The sequence below is a fragment of the Rana temporaria genome, chromosome 3 (genome assembly GCF_905171775.1).
Source record: "Rana temporaria chromosome 3, aRanTem1.1, whole genome shotgun sequence".
Taxonomy (NCBI): domain Eukaryota; kingdom Metazoa; phylum Chordata; class Amphibia; order Anura; family Ranidae; genus Rana; species Rana temporaria.
In genome coordinates, this window is record NC_053491.1 from 229,764,044 (window position 1) to 229,784,912 (window position 20,869).

General features: G+C 41.1%; 1 protein-coding gene across 3 annotated transcripts in view; it reads left to right on the top strand.

The window, feature by feature from the left end:
- Positions 1–20,869, top strand: part of UNC5A (unc-5 netrin receptor A) — a 571,376-nt gene that overhangs the window by 509,256 nt on the left and 41,251 nt on the right. For all 3 annotated transcript variants that reach the window (XM_040344399.1, XM_040344401.1, XM_040344402.1), the window contains 2 exons: positions 16,626–16,859; positions 19,282–19,431. In XM_040344399.1, coding sequence (XP_040200333.1) covers positions 16,626–16,859; positions 19,282–19,431 — 384 coding nt within the window. The remainder of the gene's footprint in view (positions 1–16,625; positions 16,860–19,281; positions 19,432–20,869) is intronic.

Here is a 20,869-nt window from a genome sequence, read left to right on the forward strand (position 1 = left end):
ATATCTGATTTCTAGTCATCCAGATGTCATTGGTTGAAAGTGTAATGCAAAGCCAGCCTTGCACTTTTGCTGCCCTTGAGAAACAAGATGATCAGAAGCTCTTGAATATGGCTAGCCCCAGTAAAATTATTTTGACTTAGATTCCCAGGGCCATATTCATAAAGAACTGCGGCGGCGTAACGTATCGTCTTTACGTTACACCACAGCAAGTTTTCAGTGCAAGTGCCTGATTCACCAAGCACTTGTGTGTAAAGTTACGGCGGTGTAACGTAAAGCCGTCCGGCGCAAGCCCGCCTAATTCAAATGGGGCGTGTACCATTTAAATTAGGAGCGTTCTCGCACCGAACATTCTGCGCATGCTCCGTGTAAAAAAAATTCCTGACGTGCATTTTGAATGGCGACGTGCGTAACGTACTTTCGTATTCCCGGACGTCTTAGGCAAAAAAAAAAAATTGGAAATTCGACGCGGGAACGACGGCCATACTTTAACATGGCTCATCTAAAGTTAAGCCATGAAAAAGCAGGCCTAACTTTGCGACAGGAAAAACCGACTAGCGACGACGTAACGAACGCGCGTACCTTCGTGGATCGTCGTAAAAGCTAATTTGCATACCCGACGCTGGAAAACGACGCAAACTCCACCTAGCGGCGGCCGAAGTATTGCATCCTAAGATCCGAAGGCGTACGAAGCCGTACGCCTGTCGGATCTTAGCCAAAAGCCGTCGTATCTTTTTTGTGAATTACAAATAAAGATACGACGCGGCAAATTTGAAAATACGCCGGAGTATCAGTAGATACTCCAGGGTATTTCCTCTGTGAAACTGGCCCCCAGGTTGTAATATATGCATGAGCTGATGTTTCCTCATTTCTTTCTTCAGAAGAGTATGAAAGTATCATCTCTAACATTCTGTATGTAATAATTTTCTATGTCACCATAAAAAATTAGCAACATTATTTATACATTATGATACGCTCTAACCACAGCTTCTAAAAACATTCCTACAATGAAAATTAAACACTTTTGTTTAAATGACAAAAGCAGTAGGGCTTGAAATTGTAGGTTTCATTTGACCAGATGAACCTTGGACTCTTCAGTCTTATTATCTGAGCTGTATATAATATTTTTCCACTTTTATATCCAGAGAACTTCATTTGGCCCTAACCTCTCAGAATATAATGCAGCCGGTACCCAGTCACTGCTGTGGATCACATACCCTCCTTTATCTGATAATAGCCTCACCATTTCTTTGTTTTCTGCATAATATATCTGTCAAAAGAATAATCATAATAATTTGTATGAAAAAATGGGCCACAAGCAGTGATCATGTCATTCATCCACTGGGCTTTAGGTCAATGGTGTATTGTCCAGTAACTCTGTAAAGTGCTTTATTAAATTATGTCATTAAAAAAAATTGCAGAATGTAGGGTTGATTGCCTGACTTGAGGGCTGTTTCTAGTTTCTAGTAGAATAATAAATTATATTATAGGCCTCGTGATCATAGACATTAAGGACCAAATTGCACCCAAAATTATATTGAATCAAATCACATATTTGCTTCTTATTTGTTGTGTGTGATTTAAATGGTAAGAACTTCTGGTGTCCCCCTATGGCTAATGCCAGTACAATTCACTGAAGGTGGGGGCGCTGGTGGAGTGCAGTGCTGGCCAAAGTCTGCCTGAGGGAGTGTGGTTGTCAGTTGAAAATGCACAGCATGTGCCAGAGCTGCAGCAGGGTGCAGAGTTCTGGAGCTGTCCCTGCGCTTCTCCTGCACCCAGCCAGCACTACTAGAAGACGTACATTCAGGCCTCGTACACACAACCGTTTTCCTCGATAGAATCCATCAAGAAACTTGGTGGGAGAGCTTTTTTGCCGAGGAAACCGGTCGTGTGTACGTTTTTCATCGAGGAAACTGTTGAGGAACTCGATGAGAAAAAAAGAGAACAAGTTCTCTTTTTCCTCGACGGGAGTCTCAATTTCCTTGTCGCGTTTCTCGTCGGGCTGGTTTTCGACGAGAAACATGTTTGTGTGTATGCTAAGAAACCCGTGCATGCTCAGAATAAAGTATGAGATGGGAGCGCACCTTCGGTAAAAGTAGCGTTTGTAATGGAGATAGCACATTTGTCACGCTGTAACAGTCTGAAAAGTGCAAATTGTCTCCTACCAAACTTTTACTTAACACGCAGTAACATGAGATTAGCAAAAGCGGCCCCAAGGGTTGTGCCAGTGGAATCAAACTTCCCCTGCTAGAGCTTTCTTTTGGTGGTATTTGGTCACCTCAGCGTTTTTTTTTTTTTTTTTTTTGCACTATAAACAAAAATAGAGCGACATTTTTGAAAAAAAAATGAATATTTTTTTACTTTTTGCTGTAATAAATATCCTCCAAAAATATATAAAAAAAACGATTTTTGTCCTCAGTTTAGGCCGATACGCATTCTTCTACATATTTTTCGTAAAAAAAAAAACACAATAAGCATTTATTGATTGGTTTGCGCAAAAGTTTGGTGTTTACAAGTTAAAACATTTTTTTTTGCTTGAAAATTACTTAGAATCCCCCAAAAATTGTATATATTTTTTTCTAACACCCTAGAGAATAAAATGGCGGTCATTGCAATACTTTTTGTCACGTTGTATTTGCGCAGCGGTCTTACAAGCACACTTACAAACATTCACTTTTAAAAAAAAAAAAAACAGTAAAGTTAACCCAATTTTTTTATATTGTGAATGATAATGTTAAAGTAAATTGATATGCTGGGGGTTACTATTGTGGAAACTGACACCAATGCTGGGATTTATTATTGTGAACCTGGCACTAATTATAGGGTAAATATTGTTGCTACTGGCATCAATGCTGGGGGTTATCATTGTATAAACTGGTACTGATGCTGGGGGTTATTATTACAGAAAATGGCACAAATGCTGGGGGTTATTATTGCAGAAACTGGCCCCAATGCTGGGGATTATTATTGCTGCTATTGACATCAAGCTGGGGGTTATTATTGTGTAAACTGGCACTGATGCTGGACGTTATTTTTACAGAAACTGACACAAATGCTTGGGGAGTTTTATTGCAGAACTAACATCAGTACTGAGGGTTACTATTGCAGAAACTGGCACTGATGCTGGGGGTTATTATTGCCTCTACTGATGTTTATACTGGCACCAATGCTGGTGGCTGTGGGACACTGACTCTTTCATAATAAACAGATGGAATTCATATATAACCCCAATGGAACTTTAAGGGCAGAATCATAAACAGCAAACGTATAAAATGCAAATGCCGATCTTTATTAAAAAATATGTAAAAAAACATCCAAAGTCCAGTATGAAAAGGTAAATACAAAATACAAAAAAAATATATTACATAGCGATATACAATTCAAGTTCAAGATACCTTGCTACTCTAATTGCTGGAGCACCAGACCGGCCTTCTAAAGTGTATGGCCGGGTCAGTAGGGATGTTTATAGGATAAAAGAGGAGGGTATAACAATCTAGAATGTAATTACATTGATGAGAGTGTACTGTAATGCCCTGTACACACGATTGGTTTGTCTGATGAAAACGAACCGATGGATTTTTTCATCAGATATCCGATGAAGCTGACTTTCATCAGTCTTGCCTACACACCATCGGTTAAAAATCCGATCGTCTTCAACGCGGTGACGTAAAACACAACGACGTGCAGAGAAAAATTAAGTTCAATGCTTCCGAGCATGCATCGACTTGATTCTGAGCATGCATGGATTTTTGACCGATGGATTTCCCCACAGACGATCGTTTTTTTCTATCGGTTATTTAACCATACGAAAAATTTAAAACAGGTTTTATTTTTTTTCTCAGATGGGAAAAAAACTGATGGGGCCCACACACCATCGGTCCGTTTTCATCAGACGAACGGATCGTGTGTACAGGGCATTAGTAATGATAATGCAAGTGATAAAACAACAAGCTGGTATGGACATGGTACTCACATTGTACCCATTAAGTGAGGAAGGTCCAAATGGTGGGAGTAAAAGAGATAAGACAATGAAAAGAGAAGGTCAAAAAGGGATGAGGGGGAGGAAGAGAAGAAACAGAGAAGGGAAAAAAAGAGAAAGAACCAAAAAAATGTAAAAAAGAAGCAAGGTGAAAGGGGGGGGGGGAAACAAAAGGGGTGGGAGGAAAGAGAGAGAAGGAGAGGAGAGGGAGGGAGTTTTTTTTTCACTTAACCAGTGGGTTAAAATAAAAAAAACGGACACAAGTGATGTGGATACGGGGATTTCTCTTGCTGCGCTATTGTATGCTGATATCGGGGGCTGACTTCTGTTGAACAGACATCAGTACACACAAAGCAAAATTTGACCAAATTGAGATTTTATACCAGCCTGAAGCTAAGTGACATTTAATTTTTCAAAGAAAACAAAAAAAAATTACAGCACATACATGATTGGATGATTGAAGTAATCACAACTTCATCTCATGCACTAAGCTAACTGAAAATTCACTTTGCAAGGTGAGCACGCTCTACTACTTTAATTTATATTGCTGCTTGTGTTCCTGCTGGGGAAATGTCCTCCCACTTGCTGTCCAGTTTGACACCCATAAATTAGACAGCAAATGGAAAGGATCAAATAGACAACATTAAAAAGTAAGTAGTACAAGTAAAGGTAAATGCTCTGGGTATCTGTCAAAAATAAACCGTATGTCAAAAATATAACAACATGTATAAAAAATCTGTATCATCTTTATTAGTCAAATATCCCCCATGGTAATACCAAAACCCCCAACCATAAAAGCACTTAGAAAACAGAAAGCCATAAGTCCAAGATATTATCTTTGAGCAGCGTATATATCCAATGGGAACAGGGAAGGATGCATTATTGGAACAAATCCTGTGAATTGATTAAAACAAAGTTAATTCCCTCAGCCTGAGGCTATATGTAGAATGCAAATTATAGACAATAAACATTCATAAAGTTCATCCTCAGGGTTATATATGGTGGAATATTTATCCATATGCCTCAAGATATTAATTCAATTGAGCATTAATATCCACACGATAGTCCAGAATATAACCACACAAAACTCAACAGTAGTGATGAGCCGAACACCCCCCTGTTCGGTTCACACCAGAACCTGCGAACAGACCAAAAGTGTGAACTTTAGAACCCCGTTAAAGTCTATGGGACTCGAATGTTTGAAATCTAAAGTGCTAATTTTAAAGGCTAATATGCAAGTTATTGTCCTAAAAAGTGTTTGGGGACCTGGGTCCTGCACCAGGGGACATGTATCAATGCAAAAAAAAGTTTTAAAAACTGACGTTTTTTCGAGGAGCAGTGAATTTAATAATGCTTAAAGTGAAGCAATAAAAGTGAAAAAATCCTTTAAATTTCGTACATAGGTGGGTTGTAAAGTATGCCTGTGAAATAGTGCATGTTTCCCGTACTTAGAACTGTCTCTGCAAGTGTAATTTCTGAAGGAAAAAAAGTAATTTAAAAATCACTCGCAGCTATAATGAATTGTCGGCTCCCGGAAATTCAGAGAGAATTCATTCATAAAAAAAAAAAAAAAGCGTGGGGGTCCCCCCAAATTCAATTACCAGGTTCTTCAGGTCTGGTGTGGATTTTAAGGGAAACTCCACCCCAAATTAAAAAAAAAATGGTGTGGAGTTCCCCCAAAAACCCACACCAGACCCCTTATCCGAGCACGCAACCTGGCCGGTCGCAGAAAAGAGGGGGGACGAGAGAGCACCCCCCCATGTTGATGGGGACAAGGGCCTCATCCCCACAACCCTTGCCTGGTGGTTGTGGGGGTCTGCAGGCGGGGGGCTTATCAGAATCTGAATCGTGACGGATGGCCCCGCCTCGCCTATATAAGAACTGTCACTAGCTCCAGCCGTGTCATTGGCCGGGCTGTCTCCGGTGGAGACAGGAGGCCAGCGATGCTGCGCTCTGGATCCTGGACCTGGATGATCTTCTCATCACTGGACCCCGGCGGAGAGGAGATCACCCGTTGCTGGATACTGACAACGTTGGAGCAGGGATCGAGAGTGGATTACCACCGCTGGATTTTTTTTTTTTTAACCACTTAAAGACCTCAGGTGTTTTTCAGATTTGGTGTTTGCAAGACTAAAACATTTTTTTCTGCTAGAAAATTACTTAAAACCCCCAAACATTATATATTTTTTTTTTCCAACACCCTAGAGAATAAAATGGCGGTCATTGCAATACTTTTTGTCACACCGTATTTGCGCAGCAGTCTTACAAGCGCACTTTTTTTGGAAAAAATTCACTTTTTTGAATTAAAAAATAAGACAACAATAAATTTGGCCCAATTTTTTTATATATTGTGAAAGATAATGTTACGCCGAGTAAAATGATACCCAACATGTCACGCTTTAAAATTGCGCCCGCTCGTGGCAAGGCGTCAAACTTTTACCCTTAAAAATCTAGATAGGCGACGTTTAAAAAACTCTATAAGTTGCATTTTTTGAGCTACAGAGTAGCTCTAGGGCTATAATTATTGCTCTCGCTCTAACGATCGCTGCGATACCTCACTTGTGTGATTTGAACACCGTTTTCATATGCGGGCGCTACTCACGTATGCGTTCGCTTCTGCGCGCGAGCTCGTCAGGACGGGGCGCTTTAAAAAAATGTTTTTTTTGTTTTCTTATTTAATTTTATTGATTTTATTATTTTTTACACTAAAAAAAAAATGATCACTTTTATTCCTATTACAAGGAATGTAAACATCCCTTGTAATAGAAAAAAGCATGACAGGTCCTCTTAAATATGAGATCTGGGGTCAAAAAGACCTCAGATCTCATATTTAGGCTTAAATGCAAAAAAAAAAAAAAAAAAAGGAAAATTTGTCATTTAAAAAAATGACAGAAAAAAAATTGTCTCTTTAAGAGGCTGGGCGGGACTGACGTTTTGACGTCACTTCCGCCCAGCAGAGGTATGAGGACGGGTGGGGGCCATCTTGCCCTCACTCAAGTCCTCACTCTCCAGGCGGCAGCATCGGATCTCCTCCGCCGCTACCGACGGCTCCGGTAAGCGGCGGAGGGCGCGGAAAAGCGGCGGGAGGGGCCCTCTCCCGCCACCGATAACGGCGATCTCGCGGCGAATCCGCCGCGGAGACCGCCGTTATCGTTTACACGGCCGCCAGCTGAAAACATGGATATCTCAGTTGTGGCAGCAGCTGCTGCCGTTACTGAGATATCCATGTTTAAAAAGAGGACGTACATATACAGTGGGGGGTCCTTAAGTGGTTAATAAAGGACTTTTTTCCACGGTGTGTGTGTGTTTTTTACAATTATTTACACTTCCTTAGTGAATTGGTAGATGTACAATGTACCCCATTACCAATTCACATAGGGGGGCCAGGATCTGGGGGTCCCCTTTGTTAAAGGGGTCTTCCAGATTTTGATAAGCCCCACGCCCGCAGACCCCCACAACCACCGGGCAAGTGGCCTGGTACGGTTCGGGGGGGGTGCTCTCTTGTTCCCCCCTCTTTTCTGCAGCCGGACAGGTTGCATGCTCAGATAAGGGGTCTGGTGTGGATTTTTGGGGGAACTCCACGCCATTTTTTTTCAATTTGGGGTGGAGCTCCCCTTAAAATCCACACCAGACCTGAAGGGTCTGGAATGGATAATTGGGGGGAACCCCACGTCATTTTTTTTTTAAATTGACGGCGGGGTTCCCCTTAATATCCATACCAGATCTGAAGGGCCTTGTAATTAAATTTGGGGGGACCCCCACGCTTTTTTTTAATGAATGAATTCTCTCTGAATTGCCGGGAGTCGACAATTCATTATAGCCGCGAGTGATTTTTAAATGACTTTTTTTCCTTCAGAAATTACACTTTGAGCAGGGACAGTTCTAATGACGGGAAACATGCGCTGCTTCACAGGCATACTTTACACCCCCCCCCTATGTACAAAATTTAAAGGAATATTTCACTTTTATTGTTTCACTTTAAGCATTATTAAAATCACTGCTCCCGAAAAACTTTTTTTTGCATTGATACATGTCCCCTGGGGCAGGACCCAGGTCCCCAAACACTTTTTAGGACAATAACTTGCATATTAGCCTTTAAAATTAGCACTATAGATTTCTCCCATAACAGGGTGTTCCTCGGTTATGGGAGAATGAAAACAAAAAAAATGAAAACATAACTTTGGCAAGACATGTAATATCATCCATGTGGTATAAATTGCACACAAAGGGCTAACTAGCAATGGATCCAAGAATGGAGATTACCAGTAGATTACCAGTAGAACAGAACAGAGGCTACCAGTAGATGACCAGCCACATGCATGGGGTTTGTGGAATCTATGTTAGACCATACCCGCCGGCCGCAGCAGGGAGACGGAGATATGCACGTCACTGGAATTGACGTTGCTGGAACCAAGAAGTTTGTTGTGACTGTGGACACTCAGACTGAAACACACCAGGGAATGAAGCTGGTTGCCAAGATAACATGTTTCTGGGTACACCCATTTATCAAATCCTGGCAGGCAACCGGCAAACCAATATTTAAATATGTGCGATACACCCAACAATTAACAGTTAACCCAGCATATCCCTCAGCCCAAAGAAGGCCCTGTCAGCTGCTGATAAGGAATGCAATTTAACACTTAATAAACCCCCTAATAAAATTGGTTAAAAGTAATTAAAACAAAACACCCAGCCCTATATGTCGCCACACGGTTGCACTAAAATGTACATATAAATTAGCCATAATTACATAACAAATTACAAAATAATAATATAAGAATGGAACTTCCGGTGATGTTCATCCCTCCACCCATCGATAACCCGGTTCCCTAGCATGTCCTGTACGCTTGAGGCATGTGGCTGGTCATCTACTAGTAACCACCGTTCACTTCTTTTTGGCTTTTTTTTTATTTATTTATTTAAAGATGTGACCCAGATATACACAAAAAGACAACTTCGCATTGCATATAGATTGCTACGAACACATCAAGTACATCAATCATACACATCAATTGCTTGTGAGTGGAGGGAGCTACTTGATTAAACTCACTCCTTTAGCTGAATTCTAATACAGCATCAACAAAAACTCCTGTGCCCATCACTTTTGTCTTCATTTTGGCTTTTAACTGATTGTCGAAAGTATGATTGTTTTAATGCATACACTATTCTTTGTGCTTTTGGTCACTTGGATCCATTGCTAGTTAGTCCTTTGTGTACAATTCATACCACATGGATGATATGTACATGTCATTTTAGCAGCGCCTTGCCAGCCCCCCCCCACCCCCCACCAGCAAAGTGCTTCTAAAATGACATGTGGATATAACCATGTGGAGGGACGACCTGTGGGGGATGACGTGCTGACGTCATTGAATACCACTAAGTCCCGAAAGCGCGGGTTGCTTTATTATATAGAAGAAAAAAGGCTGGACGGCCACACTTGCTTTATTATATGCCGGCCGGCAATATATTTAAGCGTGTTTTTTTTACAAGACTGTAAGTGTGATTCTATTCTTTGAATAAAGTGTCACTAAGATTTCACACTATGTGGAGCATTTTTTCTTTTGAGCATGACAACATGGAGGTTACAGTCGGGTGACTTCTATTGTGGTCCTAAGGAACATCTTTGAAAGGCCCTGGCAGGGTATTCAGCCAAAGGCACTGAAAAAAGGTCCAATACTGTTGGTAAGCAGGCATTTATTCTATTTAAAGTCGTAGTGTCTTCTGTAATCATAGTTTATCCTATTAGAAAGTCATTGTTATGTTCTCACATTCTTTCTATGCACAGGCTTTTAAGAGTTTAAAAGTTAAAGTTGAAAAGCTCTAAATCCAAAATCCATCAGTGTGCCTTCCAACTCATCAGACAGCACAGTACTAGTAAAAAAATGTTTTGTTGTCTATATGCTGTACTCAGTAATTGGGAAAATATTGGATTAGTAAGCCTAACTAAATCAGTTTTATTATATATACTGTATATTATATAGCCCCCTGGTTTTTATCGAGCTTACACCTGAGTTATACAGTAGTTGGCTGACTTTAGTCTATGTAGCTCCAACTATGAAAACCCATTTAAATCAATAGGTTTTCCCTGTTCAACATTGCTGCCACATTGTGGGATTTTCTCATTACTTACTGTAAGGTGGAAACCCACTAATCAATTTCTTGTCTTTATTTATGAACAGGGGGCCTTTTTTTCTTGTCTGTTTGAACGTGGAAAACCTGTGCACTCTGTGTCTCTTTGGAGCTTCCATGCCAGGTTAATAATGTGGGACATTTGAATCACACCAAGTTAATGATGTCTGCCTTACAGGCTCATATTATGGTAATAAACAGTAGGTGCCTTGAGGCTGCTTCTTGTTGATAGAGATGTTCTTAGTGAATAGGATGGCTCCCCAGCTGATTGTGTTTATTGAACAGTCTGATTGAGCCGAATATGAATGACAAGATTGCTGGATTTGAGAGATGCAGAAAATGTACATTCATAATGGCACGCTCTTGCTTTTGGATAATGATGTCTAGACAGCAGGTCTAACATAGAGCATGATGATGGTTGACACGGGCTGCTGGCTATTTATAACAACTTATATTTCTGTAGTTTCAAGCTGTCATTTAGTGCCCATAGGTTACATTAAACGACTGTAACTGTCAAGAATTCAGGGCTGGGTGCCAGCAATGTTTTCACTCTTAATCACTTGTATCCTGTGCCCTTACTTTCTTCTGTTATAGTTGATGTCCTATTTTTTTTTTTTTTTAATAGCCCTAGCATAATACCATCTGTAGTTTCTTATGGGGTATATTATATTGCTACCCAGAATATACTTTTTGTTTAGAATTCCAAGCAGACACACACACACTGGTACTTTCGTGCTGCCAGGATCTGCCTGCACAGCGGGTGCTATTTACTAATTAGAGCTGTTTAAAATTGCTGTTTGAAAAAAGCTCTACACAAAATGACTTCACAGCTGTAGTCAGTACAGTTATGTCAGCCTCGGACTGGATTTTCTAAACATGGCATCAGATAAGGTGTTAATATGTTATGAATAATCATGTAAAGGTATGCGCTAAAACTTGCATTAAGTTATAAAAAAAAAAAGAAAGTATAAGGACTGGAAAAAAATGGGTATTTTATTTTAGTTTATATCCCTGAAACTGATGATGGCAGCTTCATTTAGTATTCATTCTGTTTTCAGCTGGACTTTTGATATCATTTGTTTCACTGATAACTGAACAAAACTAAGAAAACTGACTACAACTTTAAGGGCTCTTTCACACGGAGCGGACCGTTTCTGGGTCCGCTCCGTGTATCCGCCAAAGCTCAGCGGGGATCCCCGCTGAGCTGTTGGCGGATAGGGCGGTCCCCGCACACAGTGCAGGGACCGCCTTGTCTCTGCTCCGCTGTCCCCTATGGGGGACCGGATGCAGACGGACCGTCTGTCCGTCTGCATCCGGTCCGTTCCGCCGAACGGAAGAAAAATAGGGTTTCTTCCGTTCAGAAAAGCGGATCCCGACTGACGCGGACGCTAGCGGATGCTCCATCTGCTAACGGAGGCGATCCCATAGGGATTCATTACAAGTCCGTTAACGGACTTGTAATGAACGGACGAACGGTCCGCTCGTGTGAAAGGACCCTAAAAAAAACTGAAACCATTAGAACTGCCACATTTTTGAAGCAGGACACAAAAAAAGAAGGCAATACTAATGTTTAAACACCAGCATAAAGACAATTTTGTGCTGGAAGACATACATAAGCTGCCATACCAGTCATGAACATCCCAATGGCATTAATACATTGTATTTTTCAATCTGTATCCTACCAGGAATAATTTTGCAGCATGGGAAGTAAGATCTGCATCCTATTGGATTAGACTGACAGCCAGGTATCAAGTATTTAGGGGGGGGGGGGGGTCAACAATAGCATTCTGCATATTCTCCTGGTCCTGGCATCTTAAACCACCTCAGCTTTTACCCCCTTCTTAACCAGGCCATGTTTTGCTATTTAGCACTGTGCTACTTTAACTGGTAATTACGTGAAACGTTGTACCCAAATTAAATTTATATAATTTTTTCACACAAATAGAGCTTTCTTTTGGTGGTATTTGATCACCACTGTTTTTATTTTATTTCTTGTTTGTTTGTTTATTTTTCATTTTTTTTGAAAAAAGATAAAAAAAATATATGTTTTACCTACTGCTATAAAACACATCTAAAAATGTATATATATATATACTGTGTGTGTGTATATATATATATATATATATATATATATATATATATATATATATATATATATATATATATATATATATATATATATATATATATATATATATTATACTACTAATGGCAGTGATCAGCGACTTATAATAGGACTGTTAAAACTATACATCAGGGATAGTGAATTAAAATTCAAGGAGGTCCGGTAACTAAAAAAAAAAAAAAATTCTTTCAACCACTCGGGTAATACTCTGTAAATGTAAATGTCCCCAATAGTCTTCCCCCTTATCAGGTGCCCCTATCAGAGTAATTCATTACATTGGGTGCCCCCATCAGACTACCTCTATAAATCAGTTGCCACTGCCAGAGTATCCTCTTATATCAGGTGTCCCCATCAGAATGCCCCCTTACATCAGGTATTCCCGTCAGAGTGCCCACTTACATCAGGTTTCTTTATCAGCAGACCCCCTTACATTTGGTATCTCCCATCATTGTGCCCCCTTACATCATTTGTCCCCATCAGAGTGCCCCCTTACATTAGGCACCATCATTAGAGTGCCCTTTTACATCAGGTGTCCCCATCACATCAGGTGTGACCATCATAGTTCTCCTTTACATTAGATTTCCCCATCATAGTGCCACCTTACATCAGGTGTCCCCATCACATCAGAGTGCCCCCTTACCTTAATATGTGCCCATCAGTGTGCCCCCCTCAACATAAAATGTGCCCATCAGCATGCCCTTTTAACATAAAAAGGTCCTATCAGAGTGAACCTTAACATAAAATAAAGGGCATTCTGATGGGCACATTTTATGTAAGGGGCACTCTAATGGGCATATTAAATGTTAAGGGGCACTCTGATGGGCACATTTTATGTTAAGGGACATAACAAAATGTGCCCATCAGTGTGAACCTTAACATAAAATGTGCCCATCATTGTGCCCTTAACATAAAATATGCCCATCAGAGTGCCCCTTAACATAAAATGTGCGCATTAGCATGCTCTTTATTTTATATTAAGGTTCACTCTGATGGGCATATTTTATGTTAAAGGGTTGTAAAGGAAAAAAGTTTTCCCCCCTAAATAGCTTCCTTTACCTTATTGCAGTCCTCCTTCACTTACCTCATCCTTCCATTTTGCTTTTAAATGTCCTTATTTCTTCTGAGAAATCCTCACTTCCTGTTCTTCTGTCTGTAACTACACACCATAATTCCTGATGTGGAGAAAGCATCTTGAGGGGGGATGGGGCGAGCAGGAGTGTCAGGACGCCCACTAACACACAGCTCCTTTCTCTATCTGCAAAGTAGAGAGTGTCCTGACTTGCTTGCTCGCTCGCCCCCTCCCCCCCTCAAGAGGCTTTCTCCACACCAGGGAGAAAGCCTTGTATTACTGTGTGTAGTTACAGACAGAAGAACAGTAAGTGAGGATTTCTCAGAAGAATTAAGGACATTTAAAAACAAAATTGAAGGATTAGGTAAGTGAAGGAGGACTGCACTAAGGTAAAGGAAGCTATTTAGGGGGGGAAGAAAAATCCTTTACAACCCCTTTAAGGGGCACTCTGATGGGCACATTTTATGTTCAGCACCACTTTGATGGGCAGATTTTGTGTTAAGAGTAACTCTGATGGGCACATTTTATGTTGGTACAATAAAATGTGCTCATCAGTGTGCCCCTTAAAATAAAATGTGCCCATCAGAATGTCCCTTATTTTATGTTAAGGGCCACAATGATGGACATAATTTATGTTAAGGGTCACACTGTTGGGCACATTTTATGTTATGGTTCACGCTGATGGGCACATTCTATCTTAAGGGGCACACTGATGGGCACATTTTGTTGTACATTAACAGAAAATGTGCCCATCATCGTGCTCCTATAAACACCCCACATACCTTGAGGCAGTTAGGGAGCAGCAGCCACCAGAGGCAACAGGCTGCAGAGGGCGAGCGCTGCGCCTGAAGTCTTGCTAAAGGGGGGCGGTGCACATATCACATTCTACCTCCCAGCCGGCCAGGTGAGAGCAGAGAGATGCAAGATAACAAGCAGCAGGGGCATGCATGTGACATCATGTCTTACCTCACCGCCCAACTGGAAGTGGCAAGCCGCGAGATAACAAGCATCATGGGGTGAGGGCATGCATGTGACATCATATGTTACCTCGTGGCCCGGCCAGGAGCCTCGAGATAACAAACAGCAGGGGAGGGGGCGTACATGTGACTTCATATCTTACCACGCGGCTCGGACGGGAGACGCGAGACATGAGATAACAAGCAGCAGGGTGCGGGGGTGTGCATGTTACAACATGTCTTACAACATGTCTTACCTTGCGGCCCGGTGGAAGCCACAAGATAACAAGCAGCAGACAGTGGGGCTCACACACGGCATCATTGGTTGCAGGGACGCCAGCGATGCCAGCAACCAATGACTGCTGAGTGGAGGAGTGGGGATGTCAAACTTTACACTGACGGCCTGACAGTCCGGACAGGATCGTCGCTTGGCCTGTGTTTGGACTGCGGCTACCATTTAATGACGGCTGCTATACACTGTCAATGTACTAATGACACTGGCTGGGAAGAGGTTAATATCTTGGGTAATCAAGGGGGTTAAATGTGTGCCAAAAAATGTGTAATGTGTGCTGATTTTTTACTAAAGATCTCTTTATTTCTTATCCCTGCTTCACAGGAATAAGAAACAGACAGATTTTTACCTCTGTATAGAGCCCTTTGTTGATTGTCAACACAGGGCTCTGGGCTGTAATTGGACATAGTCATTGAGGTGAGCATGGGAGGAGGTAACAAGGGTGCAGGAGAGCAGGAATTCTTTAGGAGTGAAGGGAATGGTTGGGAGATAACCTGGCACTCCAGTGAGCATTGGGGGGGGGGGGAACACAGGACAGTGACTGAAAATCACCGCTCAGAGCAGACTCGAGAATTGAGCAACCAGTGGTCTTTGATTGCTCAGTTCTCAGTGTAGAGCCGGCAGGGGACGGCTGCAGCATCAGATTGATGCTTCAACCATCTAGGTGCGTATACATGTTTGTTTTTTTGTATCCTTCTCTACTCTTGTAAATTATTGAGTTGAGGAGATTCTAATAAATTACGCTGTTAATGCTACAGCCTACAATTTAATACAACCTTGTGGCAGCAGTTTGGACAAGACCCTTTTCTGTTCATACATGACTGTATCTCAAAGTCGTACCTGTGCACAAAGTCAAGTTTAGTCAAGTGGTTTGGTGAGTTTGGTGTGAAGAATTTGAGCCTACATAGCCTCGATCAGAATTATTAGGATGACAATTGTGAACCAAGGGCCAGATCCACAGCCAGCCGCCGTAACTTAAAAATTCCCATTTAAGTTACACTGTTGGAAAATTTCTACCTAAGTGCCCGATCCACAAAGCACTTACCTAGAAATTTTCGGCTGGGTAACTTAAATCCGGCCGGCGCAAGGCGTTCCTATTCAAATGGGGCGAGTCCCATTTAAATTAGGTGCGCTTCTGCGCCGGACGTACTACGCATGCTCCCGACGTCATTTTCCCGACGTGCTTTGTGCGGTTTTACATTACGCTGAGTTTTGTGAATCGCGCCGGGTAAAAAAAGTTGCGTCAGGAAAAAAAAAGTTACGGCGGGCAAAAAAAAAAAACAGTGTCGCGAGAAAGAAGGGTCTACTTTTACAAGGTGTAAACAGTTTACACTTTGTAAAAGCAGCCCTAATTTTACACATGCAACTTAATACTTACGGAGTAAAAACGAAGCTGAAAAGCTTTGTGGATCTCAGTAAGTGCTAATTTGCATACCCGAAGCGGCATTTCAACTCGAAATGCCCCCAGCGGCGGATGCGGTACTGCATCCTAAGAGCCGGCAGTGTAAGTCCCTTACACATGTCGGATCTTCTGCCTATCTATTGGAAACTGATTCTGTGGATCAGTTCCAAAGATAGAAACAGGGATACGCAGAGATAACAGAGATACGCCTGCATATCTCTTTTGAGGATCTGGCCCCAAGTCTTTAGCCAGTTTTGGTATTTGACAACCAACAAGTCATAAAGTGATATATGTGATAAAAACTTAAACATTTGACCGTATAGTGTACTTCCTTTAATGCTTTCTGAGCTACAGACACAAAACAAATATCAAGAATGTAGGTGAAAATGACTTATGTGCATATGTTTTCTGGGTCACTGTCTTAAAGGAAGAGGGTCAGCATGACAACCAACCAACTAGGATTTTAATAGGGAGAGGTCAACAATGCCAGCATCCAAGTTGTCTTTGATAAAGCACTTTAGGAATTACAAATTTGCAAAATATAAATTATATTTATAACAATGACTGCATTAGAATGTATTTTTTAAACTATTTTTAATAACTATTTACATTGCAATTACCGGTTATTGCTTTTAAGACATTCTTTTGACTTACCCTGTTTATGACTTGTTAACAGGATGTCTTGCAAGTTGACGGAGGAAGCCCCTCACACCTTTATTACTGCCAACTGGAATCCCGCAGCTGTTACCTATTCACAGAGCAGCTGGGGCGCTTTGCTCTGGTGGGAGAGTCCCTCAGCATGTCAGCCACCAAACGCCTCAAGCTCCTACTCTTTGCCCCCACCTCCTGCACATCTCTAGAGTACAGCCTGCGAGTGTACTGCATCACCGACACACAAGATGCCATGAAGGTGAGTAAGAGGATAAAGCCACACATAAAACATAACTATTAAAGTCTGGATGTGGTTCACTGACTGTAATGATGGGAGATGGTTGATTATGGGGCACATAAAACATGATGTAACACAATAATTCATTGTTGAGCCCACTGATGGAGATCAGTTGCGTAGGGGTACTACAGAGAATAATGAGAGGATTCTAGATGTTTGAAAAGCACAGGAAGAACGTTTTAAAGAAGCACCTGCGACAAATGTGATAAAAATGACATTGAGCGGATCTTGGCAAATACCAGGCGGATGCCAATTTATACAATACAATGTCAGAGAATGAAAGAGAAAGGGCAAAGTAAACTGTGCTCCTGTAATTGTAAAAAGGAATCATAATGTAATCTCCTCAGAAGAATATACTGAGGTGAACGCTTGCAACTTCAGTGTACTTTCTCCTGGCATGCTTTGTGCTTGAATATAGCACCGAGGCATTTATCACCGAGAATCAGTTACATCCGTCTTTCAGCTGGTTGGCCTTTGTGGAAAGCTTTCACTTGAACAATCTTAAGATGATGAGAAGCAAAGTTCAGTAGCTGTGCAAAGAAGCCAGCTGTGCCCAGGTGGGCATTTGTCCTCTAGATGATTTGTAGGCAGATGCAGCTGTAAGGTCAGTGACTCAGACATACATGACAAGCAGACACCCATGTATCTACAGTTGCATTTGCATTCATTGTATATGCAAATTGTCACTGGCTGTCTGCAAGAAATTTTAATCTGATGTACAGAAGAATAGACTCAAATGGGCATATTTAAAACCCAATTTAAGTCTAACAGCCGTTTATCTCTTTATAGTCCTGTAGCTCCAAATGACTAAATTTTGCTAGGAAATTCCAAAAAATACCCTTTTCTCTCAGTGAAAATGCTGCTTTCAAATCTCACTGTGCTATGCTGGCAGAGCTCAGTACCCACCATACCCTTAGGCCTCGTACACACGACAGAGTTTCTCGGCAGAATTCAGCGAGAAACTCGGTCAGAGCCGGATTCTATCGAGAAACTCTGTCGTCTGTACACTTTTGGCCCGATGGAGCCGCCGAGGAACTCGTCGAGAAAATAGAGAACATGTTCTCTATTTTCTCATTGTTCTATGGGAGAAGGCGGCCCGCCGAGCTCCTCGGCGGCTTCATCCCTGAACTCGCCGAGGAACTCGATGTGTTTGGCACGTCGAGTTCCTCGGCCGTGTGTACGAGGCCTGACACAAACTTGAATTGCAAGAGGGGCATGTTGTTGATCAGGTTTGTTTCATTACTGAGAGCGGTGGGTCTAACTCATGTGCCTATTGGACTACACATTCATATTTAGGCAATGAACAGCTGATGCAACAGGAAAGTGGAGGTAAAACTACGAAAATGGAGATTGCCCACTTGGAAGCCCTACTACATAGACACATATCTAAGAAAATGTAAATGAAAGCTTATTCCTGGCAATGAGACAATCTCAACTCATGGAAACAACCAATGGTATGCTTCTTAGGAAATTAAACAGGGAATCATGGGCACTATGTTAGAGGAGAAGTAGATGGCTATTCTGAATGATGCCCAAGAAGCTTTCTTTAAAGTCTGGTCTCCCTAGATTGGCCATCAACAACTCTCTAGTAAGGACTGATAACTTCTACTCATGTAACCTGTGGATACCACGCAGAACCTGTGCTCTCCCACTCAGGTTGCTGTCTATAATCCTATTGCCTCCCCCTTCCTCTTTCCCTTTCCCCTTCCTCTCCTTTCTAGTCCTCCTCCCTTCCTCATTTTTTCTCTCTCTTTTCTCCTGGTGCCTCTTAGCTCTTTATAGTTAGACTGTTTCTCCCCCTATTTTAACCAGGCTTCCGTTCCCCTCACGACACCAGTAAAGGCATTGTGTTCTTCAGCTCCTTTTATTTACAATCTATGCTCCTCAGATGATTTTTCCCTGCTCCCCTATCACACACATTCACTCAAAGAATGCAGGTTCTTGTTTGTCTCTAATTGCATTCCTAAATACTCTGATTTGTAGTTCATGATATTTCCTTTATTTAGCAACATTAATGAAAACACCTGTCTGGAATACTACTGTACTTAACTGTAATGTTATATTCGCTTAATGAAAAATTTAATGAAGATGGAGGTTGCCAGTAAAAAGTCTATTTTATATTTCTGTGATTTCAAGTGGCTTTAAATAAGGCAAGGATCATAATTCTGCAACCCATCACAACCAATCAATATTCATTTTTCACATTTCTTATTTGAGTAATATAAAATATAATTGGTTGTTTTGGGCAATTTAACTTGTGCTCATATCCATTGCAGTTTGTGCTGCCGTATTATTTAAACCTTTAAATGTTATTTGACCATTTCTCAAAATTCATCAAGTTCCTTATACTTTATCCTTTTATTATTGTAACTGTGTCCCACAGGAGGTGGTACAGCTGGAGAAACAACAGGGAGGGAAATTATTAGATGAGCCACGCCTCTTACATTTTAAAGACAGCTATCACAATCTGCGCCTTTCTGTGCATGACATGCATAGCACCATGTGGAAGAGCAAGCTCTTGGCTAGCTACCAGGTATGCATAAAACTCAAAGGACGATTCGCAAAGGTAAACTTTCCATTAAAAACCGAAGGCCATGTTAAAGTGGAGTTCCAACCACAATTAGCATTTTTTAAATGTATGTCCCTTCATCCTGCATTTTTATAATATAAATCCAGTCACTATCTTTCAATCCGCCACCGATCCGCATAGATATTCAAAAAAGATAGTTTATAAAACTATGTCTACACCGTTGTCATTTTGCTTGTGGGCATTGTGAAGCCTACAAGCACTTACTTCCTGGAAGTCTTGGATAGGGAGTGATAATTGGACAGCGCACTGCATCCTGGGAAATGATGACACACATTTCCCAGGAGCATTAGAGGGAGATGATGTCAGAATCCTAGGTGGTTTCAAAGGCAGATTTCGTGGGACCGCATAGCAACAGGCATTTCCAGATGAGTAAAAAAAAACATTTTTTTTTTATTTTTTTTTTGCTTTTTTAGGTGTAATGAGCACAATAATGAAAAAAACATGTTAAGATGGAAACTCCACTTTAAGGACTGTGTGTGGTTGGCTTATACATTTAGTGCAATACACACTGATATATGCCAGGCCTCACAATTATCATTGACTTCTAAATAAAATTCAGTTTTTTATTAAGTACTAACACTTTGCTAAAGCATAGTGTCAACCTATTTTCACTACTATCTACATAATAGATGCAAACTGTCCTGTATGAAATCGGCAAGCTGTACTAAGAGAAATAAGAAGTCCACTTTTCTGAAAATGCTAGCTGTTCTTTGAAATTGCCTAGCTGTTCTTGTCTTTAATATTTTTTCAGTTACTGACCTTGAACAAGTATCCAAATTAGTACTAAAACTATTGGATCAACAGGGCAGCCCCGGAAACCAGGGTTTTCGAATAAAAAGATCTGCAAGGGCTGCATTCTTTACTCATCAATACAGGTTTCTGTTAGGCCCCCATACACACTACGCATTGCAGTAACACACATGCAATAAAACGTAACATGTAAAGGCAGCTCATTCACTGTAATTTTTTACAAAGTGACATTGAAAACACCAAAGTGCCATCCCAAAACCCAAATAAAAACAAGCAGCGAAAACTCTTTCACTGTATATCAGTTAGTATCTTACTGTAAATGTGTAGACTTGCCCAGCCATGCTTGTCAAGGGAGTCCTGCTTCCCACACAAAAGTAAAGACCTGAGCCAAAGTTCAATGTGCAGTGAAATATAAAGCAATATCAAAAGCTTTGTGTTTGATATATATACAGATTAATCCAGAGGAATCAGGCTGCACTTCAATGACGTTAAGCATCCAGTGAATGTAATGAGCGAGCAAACAGGATAAACAGCACACACAGAAAACCCCAAAGGCCACAGTTTAATACATTTTACCCCTTACAGGACTTAATCATAGGTTTCACTACAGAAATCACTGACCTTTATGGCA